The sequence below is a fragment of the Haliotis rufescens genome, unplaced genomic scaffold (genome assembly GCF_023055435.1).
Source record: "Haliotis rufescens isolate VD_foot unplaced genomic scaffold, xgHalRufe1.0.p SCAF_5, whole genome shotgun sequence".
Lineage (NCBI taxonomy): Eukaryota > Metazoa > Mollusca > Gastropoda > Lepetellida > Haliotidae > Haliotis > Haliotis rufescens.
In genome coordinates, this window is record NW_025964223.1 from 15659168 (window position 1) to 15675080 (window position 15913).

Consider the following 15913-nt stretch of genomic DNA (forward strand, 5'->3'; position numbering starts at 1 on the left):
ATTATCTTGTTTTGTTCCATTTATGAACTTCAATTCATAAACTGATGTTTCAAATTGCTTCTGAATTCAAAATTTAGAATTATGCAATATATCGTGATATGTAGCGCAATACGGCCTTGTGCATCGTAAAATATTGTGATACATTTTAAAACTCCCATACCCATCACAAGTAATAACATCATGTTATTTTCTTGAAACTTGACTGAATGTACTATGATTAAATGTTTTTGTACATGAAGTCTTTGATGTGAATTTAGAAGTTGCAAGAACATGTTTTTGTGTGATTATTTTATTTGGTAAGAAAGCCGGATCAACGCTTGTTTTATTTTGCACGAATATGACGTCGGTCTGTAGTGCTTTAATCAGAAACAATATTAGTGAATAATAGAATTGCGGCGTCCCAGACGAGTGGGCCACCCATGTCCCCAAGAAAATGATGAGGAGTGGTTATAACAAAGGTTGTTATTTTAATTAATGTGTCACACTTTGCATTTACAGTGTATATAATCAGACTTATAAGGCTTACTGGACACAAATCTACATGAAATATAAAATACCACTAAAATAATATATATTCATACACTCTTCAAAAAACGAAACGCATAGTTAAAAAATAAGGATATTTATTAAGCGGATGTAAAAGTATCTACACAGAATATGCGTGAACACAATCAAATGAAACTAGACACAGTGATCGACATAAGCATTGTCGTCATTGTCAGCATTAATTCAGTTCAGTCGTTAGACATGGGTAGCCACAAGGGGGCGTCATGATCAGTACCTGGTCACACCACCTCTTGCAGGCGTCACTGCTCGACACCTCCTTGGCACAGATTGCACAAGTCGTCTTTTTTTATCGTGGGGAATTCTTCGGCGAGTTGTGCCAGTGTGTGGGGACGCTGGTAACGTTGACGGACGCGTCGATCAAGTTTGTCCCACAAATGTTCAATCGGGAAGGACATTGATGTTCTCATTAACAAGCAAATTAACTGTTGCACGTGCTGTGTGGGGCCGAGCGTTGTCATGTTGGAACAGCTCCCTCTGGCGGTCCAAAGTTGGGAGGAGGTGAGGACGCAGAATTTGGTCTATTTCGGCGCAAAACGTTCACGTCGACATCGGTATACACGTGAAGAAGAAGACGTGACTCATCGCTGAACCAAACGCGTCGCCAGTTCCTGAGATCCCATGCCTGTACTCTGTTGCACCACCGGACACGTCGTTGGCGGTGTAGACGTCGCAAGGCAGGTCCAACTTTTGGTCGTCTCGCTCGAATTCCCACTTCCCTCAGACGATTTCTGATGGTTTGGTCGGAAATTCTTCGCATACCAGTCACTTGTCCTGCAGTGTCCGTTGCTGTAGCAAATCGATTCCAAAGGTGATGCAACCGGATGTACCGATCCTGAGCAGGCAGTGCCGTCGCCAGCCGGGGGGGGGGGGGGGGGGGGGGTATTTTTTTTATATAGAAAACAGTTTTATTTGAATCATGAAAATACAAGTTGGGGACAAGTGATACTTGTACAATGTTAGCCCCCCAAATGTAAAAAAAAGTTAACTACGGCCTTGACAGGGGTGGTCACTCTTGGTCTTCCACTTCTGGGATGATCTTGAGTCGAATTAGTGCGGGTATATCGATCCCATAGTCGAGATATGGTGCTTTGGTGAACGTTGAAGTGTCTTGCAACGGCAGACTGGGACTCCCCTGCTTCCAAACGTCCAATGGCAATATTTCGGTCAGCTGCAGTTAATCTTGGCATTTTTCGATCTCCGTTCACGTCAGAAAATTCGTAATGAACTGATGAATTTTGTACGGTCTTTTATAGTCAGTGTCTCTACTCGTGTTTCCAACATTTTGCACGTGCATTGTGCTGAAAACATTTTCTGAAAGCAATTTCCGTGCATCCTGCATTTTTGCTGATAAACGTTTACAAAAAAAACATTTTGAGATGTGTTTGCGCGCAATGCACAGCAAACATGACATGATTAATGGGAATCAAACATAAGAATAGTCTTTATGACGATTGCTTGGGAAAAAAAACTAATTGGAATTCTCAAAACACCTATGCGTTTCCCTTTTTAAGAGTGTATATTCACACAAAATGATTAACCAATTGAATAAATAACAATTGAGATAAAATAATGAATTAATCATATCGTAATTATGTCGCTTTTTCGTCTCGTCTCGTTTCGTCTCGTCTTATCGCTTTCTCGCGGCCGTAATTGAAGGCGAGAAAGCCATGTCCCCACTCGGCCATTGTACGTAGTGCGAAGAAGCGCAGTATTTAGGAAGAATCAATTCTACGTGTGTACCATCTTCCCGAGGCAAGAGAGTTAACTGACTTTAAAAGTCCAGTTTCCACCCTTGCCGAACTAGGCTGGAATTCCTGGGCTCGATTGTAGCGCCACCAGTGGTTATTACGGGTTACGCCCTTCTAAGCCTCTCATATGGACCAATCCGATTCTGTCATTTGCATTTGGCGGCGCCCATCAAGATCATTAAGATCTATATTGTGATAAAACGGGTCTTACATCGCGAAGTACATCAATTCACGCAAACCCCGATAAAAAACATGAAAAGGTTTGGAAAATATCAGTTGACAACGAGTTGGCGGTGCACATACTTTGCAAATCCTGCAATCGACCGAAATCTGCACGACAGTTTACGAACCGGATTTCGATTTCGTTGCTCGATTTTGATTGGACAATGCATGGACTCGTTAGTCCAGCCAAAATGTAACTCCATAATACCAGCCGAGTTCGGCAAGGGGGAAAACTTGACTTTGCCTCGGGAAGATGCGTGTGTACATGGTGTCGAGAGATGTGGTTTGGAATTGCGAAAAAAGATCATCAATCATTGTATGAGAGAATTTATCAATACGTTCCATAGATGAAGCACATGTTGCCTTAGTTGTGAGGCGATCAGAGGAACGAAGTCATCCGTATGCTGTAAAGTGGACTCGGTCAAGATGTTCCACACTCGTGTGTCCACTAATCAGTCAGGGGCGGTCAGATTGCCTACTGGTTAAAGCGTTCGCTCGTCACGCCGAAGACCCGGGTTCGATTCCCGACATGGGAACAATGTATGAAGCCCATTTCTGGTGTCCCCCGCCGCCCCCCACCACTCATCGTATTTCACTTCAAGCACCGCCTCATATACTCCTCTTCAGGTACTTCCTCATACTCCCCTCCAAGCACTATATTCCTCTTCAAGCCAAGCACCGGCTTATATTTCTCTTCAGGTACTTCCCCATACTCCCCTCCAAACACTATATTCCTCTTCAAGCCAAGCACCGCCTTTTATTTCTCTTCAGATACTTCCTCATACTCCCCTCCAAGCACTATATTCCTCTTCAAGCCAAGCACCGCCTTATATTTCTCTTCAGGTACTTCCTCATACTCCCCTCCAAGCACTTTATTCCTCTTCAAGCCAAGCACCGCCTTATATTTCTCTTCAGGTACTTCCTCATACTCCCCTCCAAGCACTATATTCCTCTTCAAGCCAAGCACCGGCTTATACTCTCTTCGGGTACTGCCCCTTACTCCCCTCCAAGCACTTTATTCCTCTTCAAGCCAAGCACCGCCTTATATTTCTCTTCAGGTACTTCCTCATACTCCCCTCCAAGCACTATATTCCTCTTCAAGCCAAGCACCGGCTTATACTCTCTTCGGGTACTTCCCCTTACTCCCCTCCAAGCACTTTATTCCTCTTCAAGCCAAGCACCGCCTTATATTTCTCTTCAGGTACACCTCATATTATTCTTCAAGCAGCTTCTCATATTCCTTTGAAAGCAGTCTTCATATTCCCCTTCAGCAACCACCTCATACATCTTCTTCAAGATAACTTGATGAGTGGTTAAATCGTTCGCTTGATACGTGGAAGGCTCGAGTTCCAATGCCGACATGGGTGCAATGTCCGAAGCCCATTCCTGATGTTCCCGTTGTGATATTGCTGGAATATTGCTAAAATGGCGTACAACCATACTCACTCACGCACTTATCTTCAAACACTTCCCTTCTCTTGCACACATTTATGTTCCTATTCAAGCACCTACTCATATTCGTCTTCAAGCATCTCCTCAATTTTACATCTCCAAACTTTTCCTCCCAACTTCTCATTCAACTACGTCCCCCTCAATCATTGAGCCCGCAATCAGTTGCAGAGATCTGTGCTTCTTGGTTTGTCAGCTCTATTGAATTGGTCAATTGTTCTTTTTTATGGTAATTTTCGATAAAATAATCTTTAAACAACCATGACGACAAGTATCAGTCATCACGTCAGTTTATCAGCCGAAATACCTTATTTATTTCGAAAATATATATTGCCACAAAAGTCGTTCTTCTGATTACCCTACGACAGGAAGAACACCAAAGAAGAAAAAAATATTAGGCGTGGCCTCATGAAAAATGTATAAAAGAATTAAAAAAAAATCATAATCTTTGCGCTCTGACTTCCTCTTTGAAATAGTTAGGGAGTCTATGTAATTCTAATATTGACTACCATTATAAGTTTAATTTGTTTTCAAGTTATAGAAACCGGGCCCCGATTGAAAAAAAAAGAAATTATTAAGTTTTATACACCCCCCCTTGTAAGAAAGGAGGTATATTATTGCAAGCTCCTCACAGCGGAGCCCGTTCGCCCGTTCGCGGAGCTCTCTATACAACCGAGAGTGTAACGAAGGTGTCACGCGCTGGGAAAGAGCTTGATGTGAAGGGGAGATAAGTCAGAAATCAAAATGGCAGTCACAGGTGCTGTGCTGAGATCTGCCTACACTCAATTTTCAAGGATATTATCTGCACAAGGTTTAAGATCAGGTATTAAATGGCTTCTATGTGTATTTTTTCGCATGTGAAGTTCTCACACTCGTTGCTTTATCATGGTTTTAAATGAATGGCATTACTATGAGTGATAATTAGGACGTGAAATCATGATCGCTATTTTCACTAATATAGCCTGATACACAGGTCTAGTCCGTATTGACCGACTAGAAGTATAACACTGCATAACGCAGCTGTTATAAGAGGGCCTTTATAAGTATATTAATATGCATTTGAAATATTTTGTCATTTTGCTCACAACCTGTTACCAGAGACCATTTTATGCATACATGTATATCGTTTTTTGGCAACAATGCAGTTTACCGGGCGCAACCGAGCTCTACCATCCGCTAAATTACCGCGCTATAGTGCCACCGCTGTCTCGGTATACCGTTATCTTGCCTCATGCTCTGGTGACTCTCGCTTCAGGATCCAACCCCCGTTTTCGGTCTTAGGGAAACTTACACATCTTTACGATCCAACACCTGTTTTCGGTCTTAGGGAAACTTACATGTCTTTACGATCCAACACCTGTTTTCGGTCTTAGGGAAACTTACATGTCTTTACGATCCAACACCTGTTTTCGGTCTTAGGGAAACTTACATGTCTTTACGATCTAACACCCCTTTTCGGTCCTTAGGGTTAGCTTGCTTTGTGCAAGGGTTAGCCATAAATTCTTACCTTTTCAAGCATTAATCCGGTTAATCCCATTGGTCGGTCATGTTGACATAAACAATGGCAGGTGTGGTTTCAAGAAAAGATGAATGGGAGAGCGGACCGTGACGTCACATGCATGCGCAGTTCATTGTTTACGGAATTACGCATGCATGTTAATGGGGATTCTAATGACCCGTTAAACGAGCACTGATAACATGTGATAGCGCCTGTGGTCCAGTGGTAGAGCGTCAGCCAATTAACACTTTAATTAGCAGAGCCGGTGAGCAGGCGAAGCGCGTTCGAGCCCCCACAGCGCTAATTGGAACTGAAAAAGTGCGCCCCATAAAGTGCACTACTCCCCGTTTTTTTACCCACGTGGTAAAGAAACAGATGGTAAGATACTAAATCCGTAACGGGTTGTCGTACAAGGTTAGCAATCTCATGAAAGCGACACATTTACACACTTTACTAAACCAAACAAGATAGTCACACGCAACAACTTCGCTTTGCATTCTGTATTAGTTATGCACAGAGCTACTACAGACTTAATATAATCGAGCTATATCCATTTGCAATGTACTAGGGCCCACTACCGATCGATTGATCAAGGGTCCCTATGATCGTGACGCACCCAACCACACTCTTAGACTTTCAATTTTATTTAACATAAAATGATAAGCATGGTGAAATGAAGTCAGTTTTAACTATCTGGATATATATCTGGACTTATGAATGCTGTGGTTGTGCCATCAGTGTCCCCTTTGTATTGTGTGGCATTGTTTCCTGATTGGTTTTTGTTCATGAATAAACATTCACAACTGCACGACCAGATCACTCAAAGTGAACAGTTCCGATACAAATCATTTAAATACTCTGTGGAAGTGTGCCTGACTTATGATTTTGTCGCCCAGAAAATCCCAAATGCCAACAATAACATTCCCTAGCGTAAAACGCTGCGAGTAGATCAAGGTTGTCTTTTCTTATTCCGATGGTGACCTTGCCCTTCGTTTGAAGCTGTCACTGACATGAAAGCAGACTTGAGTTTGTTGATTTTAACATTTCTGATCTGTAAACCAAAGAAAGTTTTTATGTATTTACTCTTAAATACATATTTTGACATGGGTAATAAATAAAATACCACACTAATTCTCGTAAGACACCATTTTTACGAATCTCATGAACTTTCTATGGTATCTGACCAAACGCTTTCGCCTGGTCAGATGCCATAGAAAGTCCACTCGTTTCGTAAAAATGATATCTAACAAGAATGAGTGTAGTATTTTCTTGGATGTTCTCTGCTGTGACCGAACAAAATTCAATTTACAATAGACATACTTAGGCAGAACTCCAGGACCCACGTGTACAATGTAATCTTAGCGCTACGACTTTCTTAAGTCCATGTTAGAGTAGGCCTACAGAGTTCTGCCTAAGTATGTCTATTGTGAATCGAATTTAGTTTGAACCGATTGCACAGTGCGCTAAACTGGTTCCTTGAACGCTTACGCACTCGGTCGCACTTTGTCCCTTCCCGCAGCCCAAAAATGCTCGGTCCATACACCCCCCCTCAGAGAACATGATATCCATGTTATCAGAATGTTGTAAGTGTACCAATCTCATTAAAATCAGACCTTAGTTCTCGCTACCGCTAAACAAAGATCTGAGGACATCCCATTACGGGTCACGTCAGACCGACCTTGCGCGAACTTTGACCGACCAATGGAATGACCAATCAGGAGGAAGCTTTCTCGTGCTTTAAGGCACTAATTTCAAATTGGCGACTACGCTTCAAAACATATTTTGACAAATTCTCGATTACAAATTTGAAAGCTAAACAAAAGCACATTTGGAATGGCTAATAGATGGTCTAGATTGTATGGATTCAGTCGTTAAACCCGTAACCATCGTTCGGAATACCCCGTGTTAAAGTTTTCGAAATTGCATGATTAGAAATCACATTCCGACTGTCACTTTCATAATCTGGTAAGCGACGCTCTGATTGGTCGGATGAAAGGTTGTTCTGACGTGACCCCTAATGGGATGTCCTCAGATCTTTGTTTAGAGGTAGCGAAAGCTAAGGCCTGATTTTAATGAGATTGACAAGCAGACCTCCCAGAGAATGCTCGTCCACTAAGGAGACGGATACTCCTGCTGTGACTTACTTTGTCTGCTATTTATTATGTCAGACATGACACAAATAGTCAAATTTTAACAAAGATTTATTTATAATGAACAAGTACTAATTAATATCTCTTTTTCATTTTAAACAATATTTTTTCGAATTGTGTCATATTGTTGTATGAGATGCATTTCAGTGTGTTATATAAGAAACAAGCATACACTGTGTATATTCCAAGATAACGGCTCCAAATAACTTTTTGAGCAATTGAGTTTTTACTCTAGGGTTTCTATTTTAATTGGGTTATTACATTTTTCATTGGGTAACCAATAATCTTTCACTCATTGATTAATCACTCTATTGGGTTTTTCCCAACATGAGTGAACATTTTAAGATTTTGAAAAAAACGAAATAATGTTTTAGATGTATATAGCTGTTCTTAATATATAGGCTTGACTCGAAAAGTAAGTTAGCTCGTAATTGTGTTTCTGAAATTTGCTCCTTTGTACGCATGCTGAAAAAGCTTCATTGGGTATTTACGTGAGCTATTTTTATGCATTTGAGTTTTTCATTTAAAGCATGTGTTTCTGTACACAAGTTAATTGAAAGTAATTGGGTTTTGAATATTTTAGGGGTATTTTACTTATATTCTGATTTTATTTGCCTTGTTCTTCATTGTTCTTGAACTATGTCCTTCCACAGTTGTTCTAATGTGATTTGTCGCCCGCATTGTCACATAATACGGCTTATGGAAAACTTTAGGTTTTTGCATTTTTGAGGAAACGTATTAAAATTAGTTTTAATGTTGAGTTTCAAAGAAGCAATGATCCACATATGTTAAGTAAATGTCTAAACTTTCTTTCTTCCGACTCATGTTTCTCATATGAACTTTGAAGCAAGATCACATCAAATGTGATGACAGAGTGAATGGTTGTTGCCAAGGATGTGTGGACCAAGTATTTCACACTTATGTGTTTGATACTTATTTACCGATTATGTTTCTAGGTTTATCAGCACCATACTCGTGCTCGAGGGTTTCAAAGAAGTGGTAAATGTCTGAGACCTGCATCACTTCGGGCTTTTCTCCCACATTAAGCTGACACGCCGTGATATAACTGGAATAATGTTAAAAGCGGCGTTAAACCAAACTCACTCACTCACTACATATTTCAGAGCCCCTCAGATCAGTGTTTGTGACTGTAACCTGAATAGTATTCAGTACTATTTACATGCCAGGTTATGATATAATTGCTGTACAATTTACACACAACATTCCAGCTTCTGGAATACTCCTCTTTGTCATTATTTGGACTTTATAACTTTTCAGGGCAAAAGGAAGTTGCAGGTTTGAGATGCCCCCTGACATGCATCAGTGTACATCTGAGAAGTCAGCAGTTTGGTGGCACCTGTGGGAGAATGTTTTCTAATTCTTCAAGTAGTGCCACAAGCAGGTCGGTATTTATGTTGAGTATCTTTTGTTATTGATAAAAGGGAAAAGATGTGATACTTTATAAGGATAATAACTGTAATGATCGGGGGTCGGGGAGGAGGTGGATGATTGGATGATTCAATGTCATGAATCATTCCGCAAAATTGTTCTTGTCATCATGTTTAAATTAGATTAACCTTTTTCACCATATCATCAAGGCTGACTGAAGTGTGAGTTTATGAATCAACAGAGGATGTGCACACTGATATAAACTTTAATTCGCTTCAACGTGCTTCAAGAAAATAACACATTGAAGTATTGTAAGGCTGGCTTGTTTATAAAATGTCAACTGTTCAATGAAGATTTAGGACCCATGAAGATCAGGGTAGAGAATATGTCTTCAACAACACATGCTTGCCATAAGAGGCGACTAAAACAGGATCGGGTGGTCAGACTTGCTGACTAGGTTGATGCATAGATCGATGCTCATGATGTCAATCACTGGATTGTCTTGTCCAGACTCAATTATTTACAGATAGCTGTCATATAGCTGGAATATTGCTGAGCGTGGTGTCAAACACCAAACAAACAATGCATATTTAGAAACTATCAAATGAGTCCATGTTGCAGCCCAGCTGCTGAGCTGAGCACACGCCCAGAGTGGAGTCTGGCTGCTACTAACAGTAAAGGTACGACAGGGACGAGAGAGATACACCATGCATGCTTGTTATAGTGTGAAGCAAATAAGACATGACATAATTTATCATAAATGTGATCATCCTGTTATTTTGAATATGACCTTCATTAGAAATTAGAAACTGATCATCCATGGGTATTCTAGGTTAGAATGGGTCCCCAGCAACCGATGCAAACAAAATTAAATTGATCAGTCCTGTTTCAGTAATGGGGGTACCATTTTGGCATATGAATTGGTCTTGAGCTGAGAAATTAAATTATTCTTGATATTTAATAGTTCAGGTGTATACGACTCTTATACAGACCCTAATTAAAAACCATTCTGATTATTGTTGACGGAAATCTTTTGTCTTCACAGATATCATTAGTAACATTGAATCAAAGCTGGGGAGTGCCGACCTGGGACGTCTGTTTGCTGTTGTTCATGTTGGAGGAAAACAGCGCAAAGTGACGTCTGAAGACATCATCATTGTAGAGCACAATTTCCCTCCAACGGTTGGAGACAAGATCAGGCTGGAGAAGGTGGGGGAGTGTTTATGTATCATTGTAAAACGTCTCACTAATTCATGCTGGTCAAGGCCATTAGTAGAAGCAAATCTCGGCCCTGAGTCTGTGCACTGTGTCTAAGTGGGGTGTCCATATTAAATTGTGTTGTGGTATCTCCAAGGGCTTGCACTATTAAACCGGCACTTGTCCGGACTAGAACAAGCAGCCACACACACGCTGCTGTGTAAGTGCTATGATCTTGAACGCAACATAAAGCCTCATTTTACCTCACCTTGTTCAGTTGTTGTGTGAGAAACGTTCATGATTTACTGACTAATATCATGGCAAGTTGATGGACATTGGTATCTCTTGCTCTTTCAACCTTAGGGGTAGAAAATGTCTGTCTTAATATATACTACTCAAAAGAAGTTAAGGATCACCTGATTCTTCCATATTACAATAGTTAATCTCTCATGCCATGACAGATTAACATTACCAATATGAAAGAATCGGGTGATCCTTAACTTCTTTTGAGTAGTATATATCCTACAGCACTAACAATGAGTATTTACGGATGAAATGCCAGTTGCTTGTCTTGTGCTTAATGACAACTTGTACAGAGAAGCATTGCATCATGGGTAACTGAGCTGATAATTGTGGGAATGTGCATATAGTGATGGTGGTTGTGAAGTGTGTGCTGCAATCTGAGTGTTTAAAAAATGTTATATGGGATTTGGATCCTGGAAATATTTCCAAATTTTTACTGCAAATGAACACTTTTCATGTATCTTTTTTTTTGTCAGTCCAAAATAAGAAAACTCATGCCATTCTGCTTAACGAAATGAATTCCAGTATGTTATCATGTTTGTTTCACAAGTGAGAGAGTTCACACAGAGAGAGAGAGTGCTGCAGAAATTTACTGATAACTTTTGTATTGAACCATGATGACAAACAGTATATAATTTGCTTGTGTCAATGCAATTTAACAGTCCCCGCCTGATGCTGTTAGTTCCAAATGAAATTTCCAGACATGAAATACTCAGTAACACATGTCAGTCTGAAGACACATGATGTTTACCATACTCCTAAGTGAACACGATGAAGCATGAACTGTTTGGAAGACACAAATGTTGCTTTCCTTATCGGATTACCTCCCTTTGACCACATGTTTATTCTGTTTGCTCTCTGTATCAGGTGTTGATGGTTGGCAGTAAAGACTTCACCATGGTCGGTCGTCCAGTGCTCAGGTGGGTGTCCCCACACAAATCTCACCATACCATTCATATCGTTATCCTTGAGTCCAAAACACTTCTTACTGTGATACTTAATTTGTGGAACCATGAATATCCGGGGTAGAATAGGTCTTCAGCAACCATTGCATGTCGTAAGAGGCGACTAACGGGACCGGGTGGTCAGTCTCTCAGACTTGGTTAATGCATGTCATCATATCCCAACTGCGTGGATCGATGCTCATGATACAATCACTGGATTGTCTGGTCGAAACTCAATTATTTACAGACTGCCATCATAAGGCTGGAATATTGATGAGTGCAGCTTTAAACAACAAACAAACTTAATTTGTGCCATTTTCGTGTATTTGCACATGGTTTCATGTGGCCCTGCTGACAAGTACTGTTACAGCAATGCTGGAATGTGCATGCCTATGTACATCTTCCCAAAGCAAGAGAGTTAACTGACTTAAAAAGTCAAGTTTCCACCCTTGCCAAACTAGGCTGGAATTCCTGGGCTCGATCGTAGCGCCACCAGTGGCTATTATGAGTTATGTCCTTTCTATGCCTCTCCTATTGACCAATCAGATTCAACCTCTCGTATCACTTGCATTTGCTTCAAACAAAACGGTGGCGCCCAGTCAAGACGATCTGATTGATAATCAAGATCTATATTGTGATAAACCATGTCTTACATCGCGAAGTGCATCTAATCACGTGAGCACCTTGATTTAAAGCATGAAAAGATTAGGCAATACATGCTTTGCAAATCCTGCAGTCGACCGAAATCTGCATGACACTTTACGAACCGGATTTCGATTTCGGTGTGCGATTTTGATTGGACTATGCATAGACTCGTTTGTCCAGCCTAAATGTAACTCCATAATACCAGCCTAGTTTGGCAAGGGTGGAAACTGGACTTTTATAGTCAGTTAACTCACTTGCCTCAGGAAGATGGCCTATGTATAATACTGTGATTCTCCTTTCCAGCCGAGAGCAAGTCTATGTGGAGGCCACCGTTGTGGAGAAGACACTCTCTCACTTCAAAACCATCTTCAACTATGTGAAGACAAAGGGGCATCGCAAATATAAATGTAAGAAGTTTTCTGTAGGAAGTATAGTACTCCATATAGTCAATACCAAAGATGTCAACAGCACTATGTGGAGTTGTGTCCCTTGGCAGCAAGGATCCGCTGATTTAAGGGTTCAAATCCAGATAATGACCTTTTGTCTGTCCACCCAATACCCATCCGTGTGGTACTTTCAAGGGCATCTTTGTTTGTTGAATGGGGACATCCAGGTTCTGACCTGGCCACATGAAAGTCCTGGGCACTGTTCCACAAAGCCATCTAAAGCCTATGTGAAAGTATGGCAGTTATGAATATCTTAGTGCTAAGATCACTTTATGAAATGGAATTGAACATCAGTGGTTGAACTTGGAGGTCGTGTGTGCCAATATTCTGTAGCACCTCACAATCTGGGAACTGTAGATTCGGGCGAGAATTGGTCCCTCAGCAACCCATGCTAACTTGGTTGATACATATCATCGTATCCCAAATGTGTAGATCGATACTCATGACATCAATCACTGGATTATCTTGCCCAGATTTGATTATTTACATATGGCTGGAATATTGAGGGTGGTGTAATACAACTACATTAAACTTTCATGCCAATCCTTGAACAGATGTGTCTATATGTTTATGACAACCCAATATTTCAATCAACTATTTCAGTGAAGCGAAATGAACAGACACTGCTCGTCATCAATAACATCCAGCTGAGGCAGATCACCTCCTGAAACCATGGAAACAGGAACAGCATCCAGCAAATATTCTGCATGTATTTGAAGCGAATGTGACCATGTCTGTCCCCCATACATTTACAAACTGACATAAAGAAATGTGTTGTGTCGTCTAAGTGATATGTGTTCTCCTGCCCAAAGTGTTACATGCCATGAGACCCGTGAAGGTCCGGGGTAGAACAGGTCTTCAGCAACCCGTACTTGCCCTAAAAGGCGATTATGCTTGTCGTAATAGGTGACTAACAGGATCGGGTGGTCGGGATCGGGTGGTCAGGCTCGGTGACTTGGTTGATGCATGTCATCATATCCCAATTGCGTGGTTCGATGCTCATGTCAATCACTGGATTGTCTGGATCAGACTCGATTATTTACAAATAGCAATGATATAGCTGGAATATTGCTGATTTTCGGCGTTAAATAAAAACAACAGCATATTGCCATGATCTGGGATATGAATGTAACATTGCTGACAACAACATGCACTCACTCAGTTACATGCAAGTCGTGCAGGTAGGCCCTTTTACAATTACTTCAAGTGCAGGATTTTGTCGTGCTGACACGACAACAGTATTTGCTTGTCTGAGTTGATTACAGAAGTGAGAGGCAGGGGACTGTAGAACCCACAGCAGACACATTTATACTCTAGGTTGGATAATAATTGCTTCTCAGGCAGTCACCATGGAAACCTGGAAGTGAGTTTGCAGCCTATTTTGAATTGTTTGAGTGTGAATTATTTGTATTAAAGCATAAATAATGTGTGTTTTGTATGTATCTGGTGACAACCATTTTTTTTGTTTTAGCCTTATCATAATGCATATAATAGTGAGTGAGTGAGTGTGGTTTTATGTCGCTTTTAGCAATATTCCAGCAATATCACGGCGGGGGACACCAGAAATGGGCTTCACACATTGTACCCATGTTGGGAATCAAACCCGGGTCTTCGGCGTGACAAGCGAACGCTTTAACCACTAGGCTACCCGACCGCCCCAATGCATATAATAAGGCTGATCAACTTAAACAAATGTTAAGCCTTTCTTAGTGTTTGTTTTGATTTATTAAATGCGTTTACATTTGCTTGTTGTCATGACAATGCAGCTGAACCTCTTCATGGTTGATGTTGATACTGTGTCAATGATAGGGGCCTGGTTTAAGAAAGGTGTTGAGAAACCTGATATTACTCCAAAATGAAGAGCCATTGGCTCTTGTAAATGACTCAGCAATTTGCACGACTAGGTGATGATAATATCAATATTAAATGATGCCAAAATGATGTAATGGAATAAATGGATGACTGAATGTGGATTTACATCATTACTGTCTAAGTTTCTACAGGAAATAAACGAAGTGTTCATGGAGAGATGTCCTTAATGTCTTTGTCTTGGTGGTGATACCTTATAATCTGCAAACAAAAAAGAAATTCAAAAGTGATTTTAGAGGTATGTTTATATGTGAAGACTCATATAAATAATCAACATATAGTAATTGATTGTTCAGAATTGGCACACATCATTGTCATTGACCCAGATTCCATATGGAACACATGGAACAGTAGATTTTCAAGGTGAAAGTCATTTGTTGTCAATATCTTGTATGGCTGGCCACCATTAGTGACCAAACGTGATTGGCATCGTCATCCCATGGAAGCAGTCAGATCACGAATTGTGGCCATGGCAGGACCTGGATGTTGTGATTCCTGAAAAAGTCTGCTGTCTGTCTTGCCGTGTGAGGTCCGGTGTCTCGTTGGAAAATGATGTTCACTTGTTGCATATTGGGAAGGACATGTGGCCGAAAATCTCATCCATGTAACGTTATACTGTTAATTTCCCCAGAACTTGCCCCAAGTCTGTTCTACCAGTGTTAGAGATGGCTACCCACATCATCACACTACCACCACTAAATCTGTCCACTTCAAGTATGCAGTTTCGTGCATAACGATTGCGCGAAGCCTGTAAATACCATCTGCACAGCGAAGCATAAACGTGACTCCTCACGGTATCGTTTTCCAAACTTGTCTCCAGTGCAGTTGGGCCATATTCTGTGACCTTGACACCATTGACGTAGCAGCCGACGATGCAGGTCTATCAAAATGAGACGACTCGAACTGGTCGTCAAGCGCGAATACCTTCAGCGCTGGTTCGTAGCTGTCGGGGCGATATACTACGCAATCTTGGTAGTGCCCTAGTCATAGGCATGGCCTGGTGGTTCTTTCACGATGTTACATATCAGTAGCGTGTGAATATGTCCTGTGCTCTAGTAGTGAAGCATATGGTCGACCGGAGCTGGGAAGGTCACGTGTTGTCATGTTTGTTTGATAACAGTTCCACGGTCTTGTAATAGTACTTGGTGCTACATGGGAAAAAAATTGGCTACAGCTGAAGATCATTCTCCTGTTTGCAGTCGGATGATGGCGTTGCCTTGGGCTTTCGTCAGTTGTGGCATGTTTTCGCTGTTCACTTACAGTAAGATAGTGATGACATGCAAATATAAACCCAACGTTTTTTATAGACAAAAAACTGATGTTGCACGTGCATGTCATGTTCATGTGTTTCGACGCCAGGCTCACACGTATAGTTTTTTTTCTCGATTTTTCCTTCTTTCGCCAAATTTCTGCGGTACCTCATTCTTTCCACACAAACAATCACAATCTATGCAGAACTGATCAATTGACATTACCATCGATCTAC

General features: G+C 41.0%; 1 protein-coding gene across 1 annotated transcript; it reads left to right on the plus strand.

Moving 5' to 3' along the window:
- The first annotated feature begins 4670 nt into the window (after window positions 1-4670).
- On the plus strand, window positions 4671-13505 carry LOC124113275 (39S ribosomal protein L21, mitochondrial-like). Its single transcript, XM_046473569.2, has 7 exons — window positions 4671-4809; window positions 8913-9036; window positions 9645-9703; window positions 10069-10232; window positions 11391-11443; window positions 12416-12519; window positions 13162-13505. The coding sequence occupies exons 1-7, from the start codon at window positions 4731-4733 to the stop codon at window positions 13224-13226; spliced, it is 648 nt and encodes a 215-aa protein (XP_046329525.2). The 5' UTR covers window positions 4671-4730; the 3' UTR covers window positions 13227-13505.
- Window positions 13506-15913: the final 2408 nt, after the last annotated feature.

What these genes read in the sequence shown, in the direction of transcription:
- LOC124113275 (XM_046473569.2), top strand. Translation starts at nt 4,731, where the DNA reads ATGGCAGTCACAGGTGCTGTGCTGAGATCTGCCTACACTCAATTTTCA. An exon ending in TCAAGTAGTGCCACAAGCAG is followed by an intron (nt 9,037 to 9,644) that starts GTCGGTATTTAT and finishes TCCATGTTGCAG; the next exon opens with CCCAGCTGCTGAGCTGAGCA. An exon ending in GGCTGCTACTAACAGTAAAG is followed by an intron (nt 9,704 to 10,068) that starts GTACGACAGGGA and finishes TTGTCTTCACAG; the next exon opens with ATATCATTAGTAACATTGAA.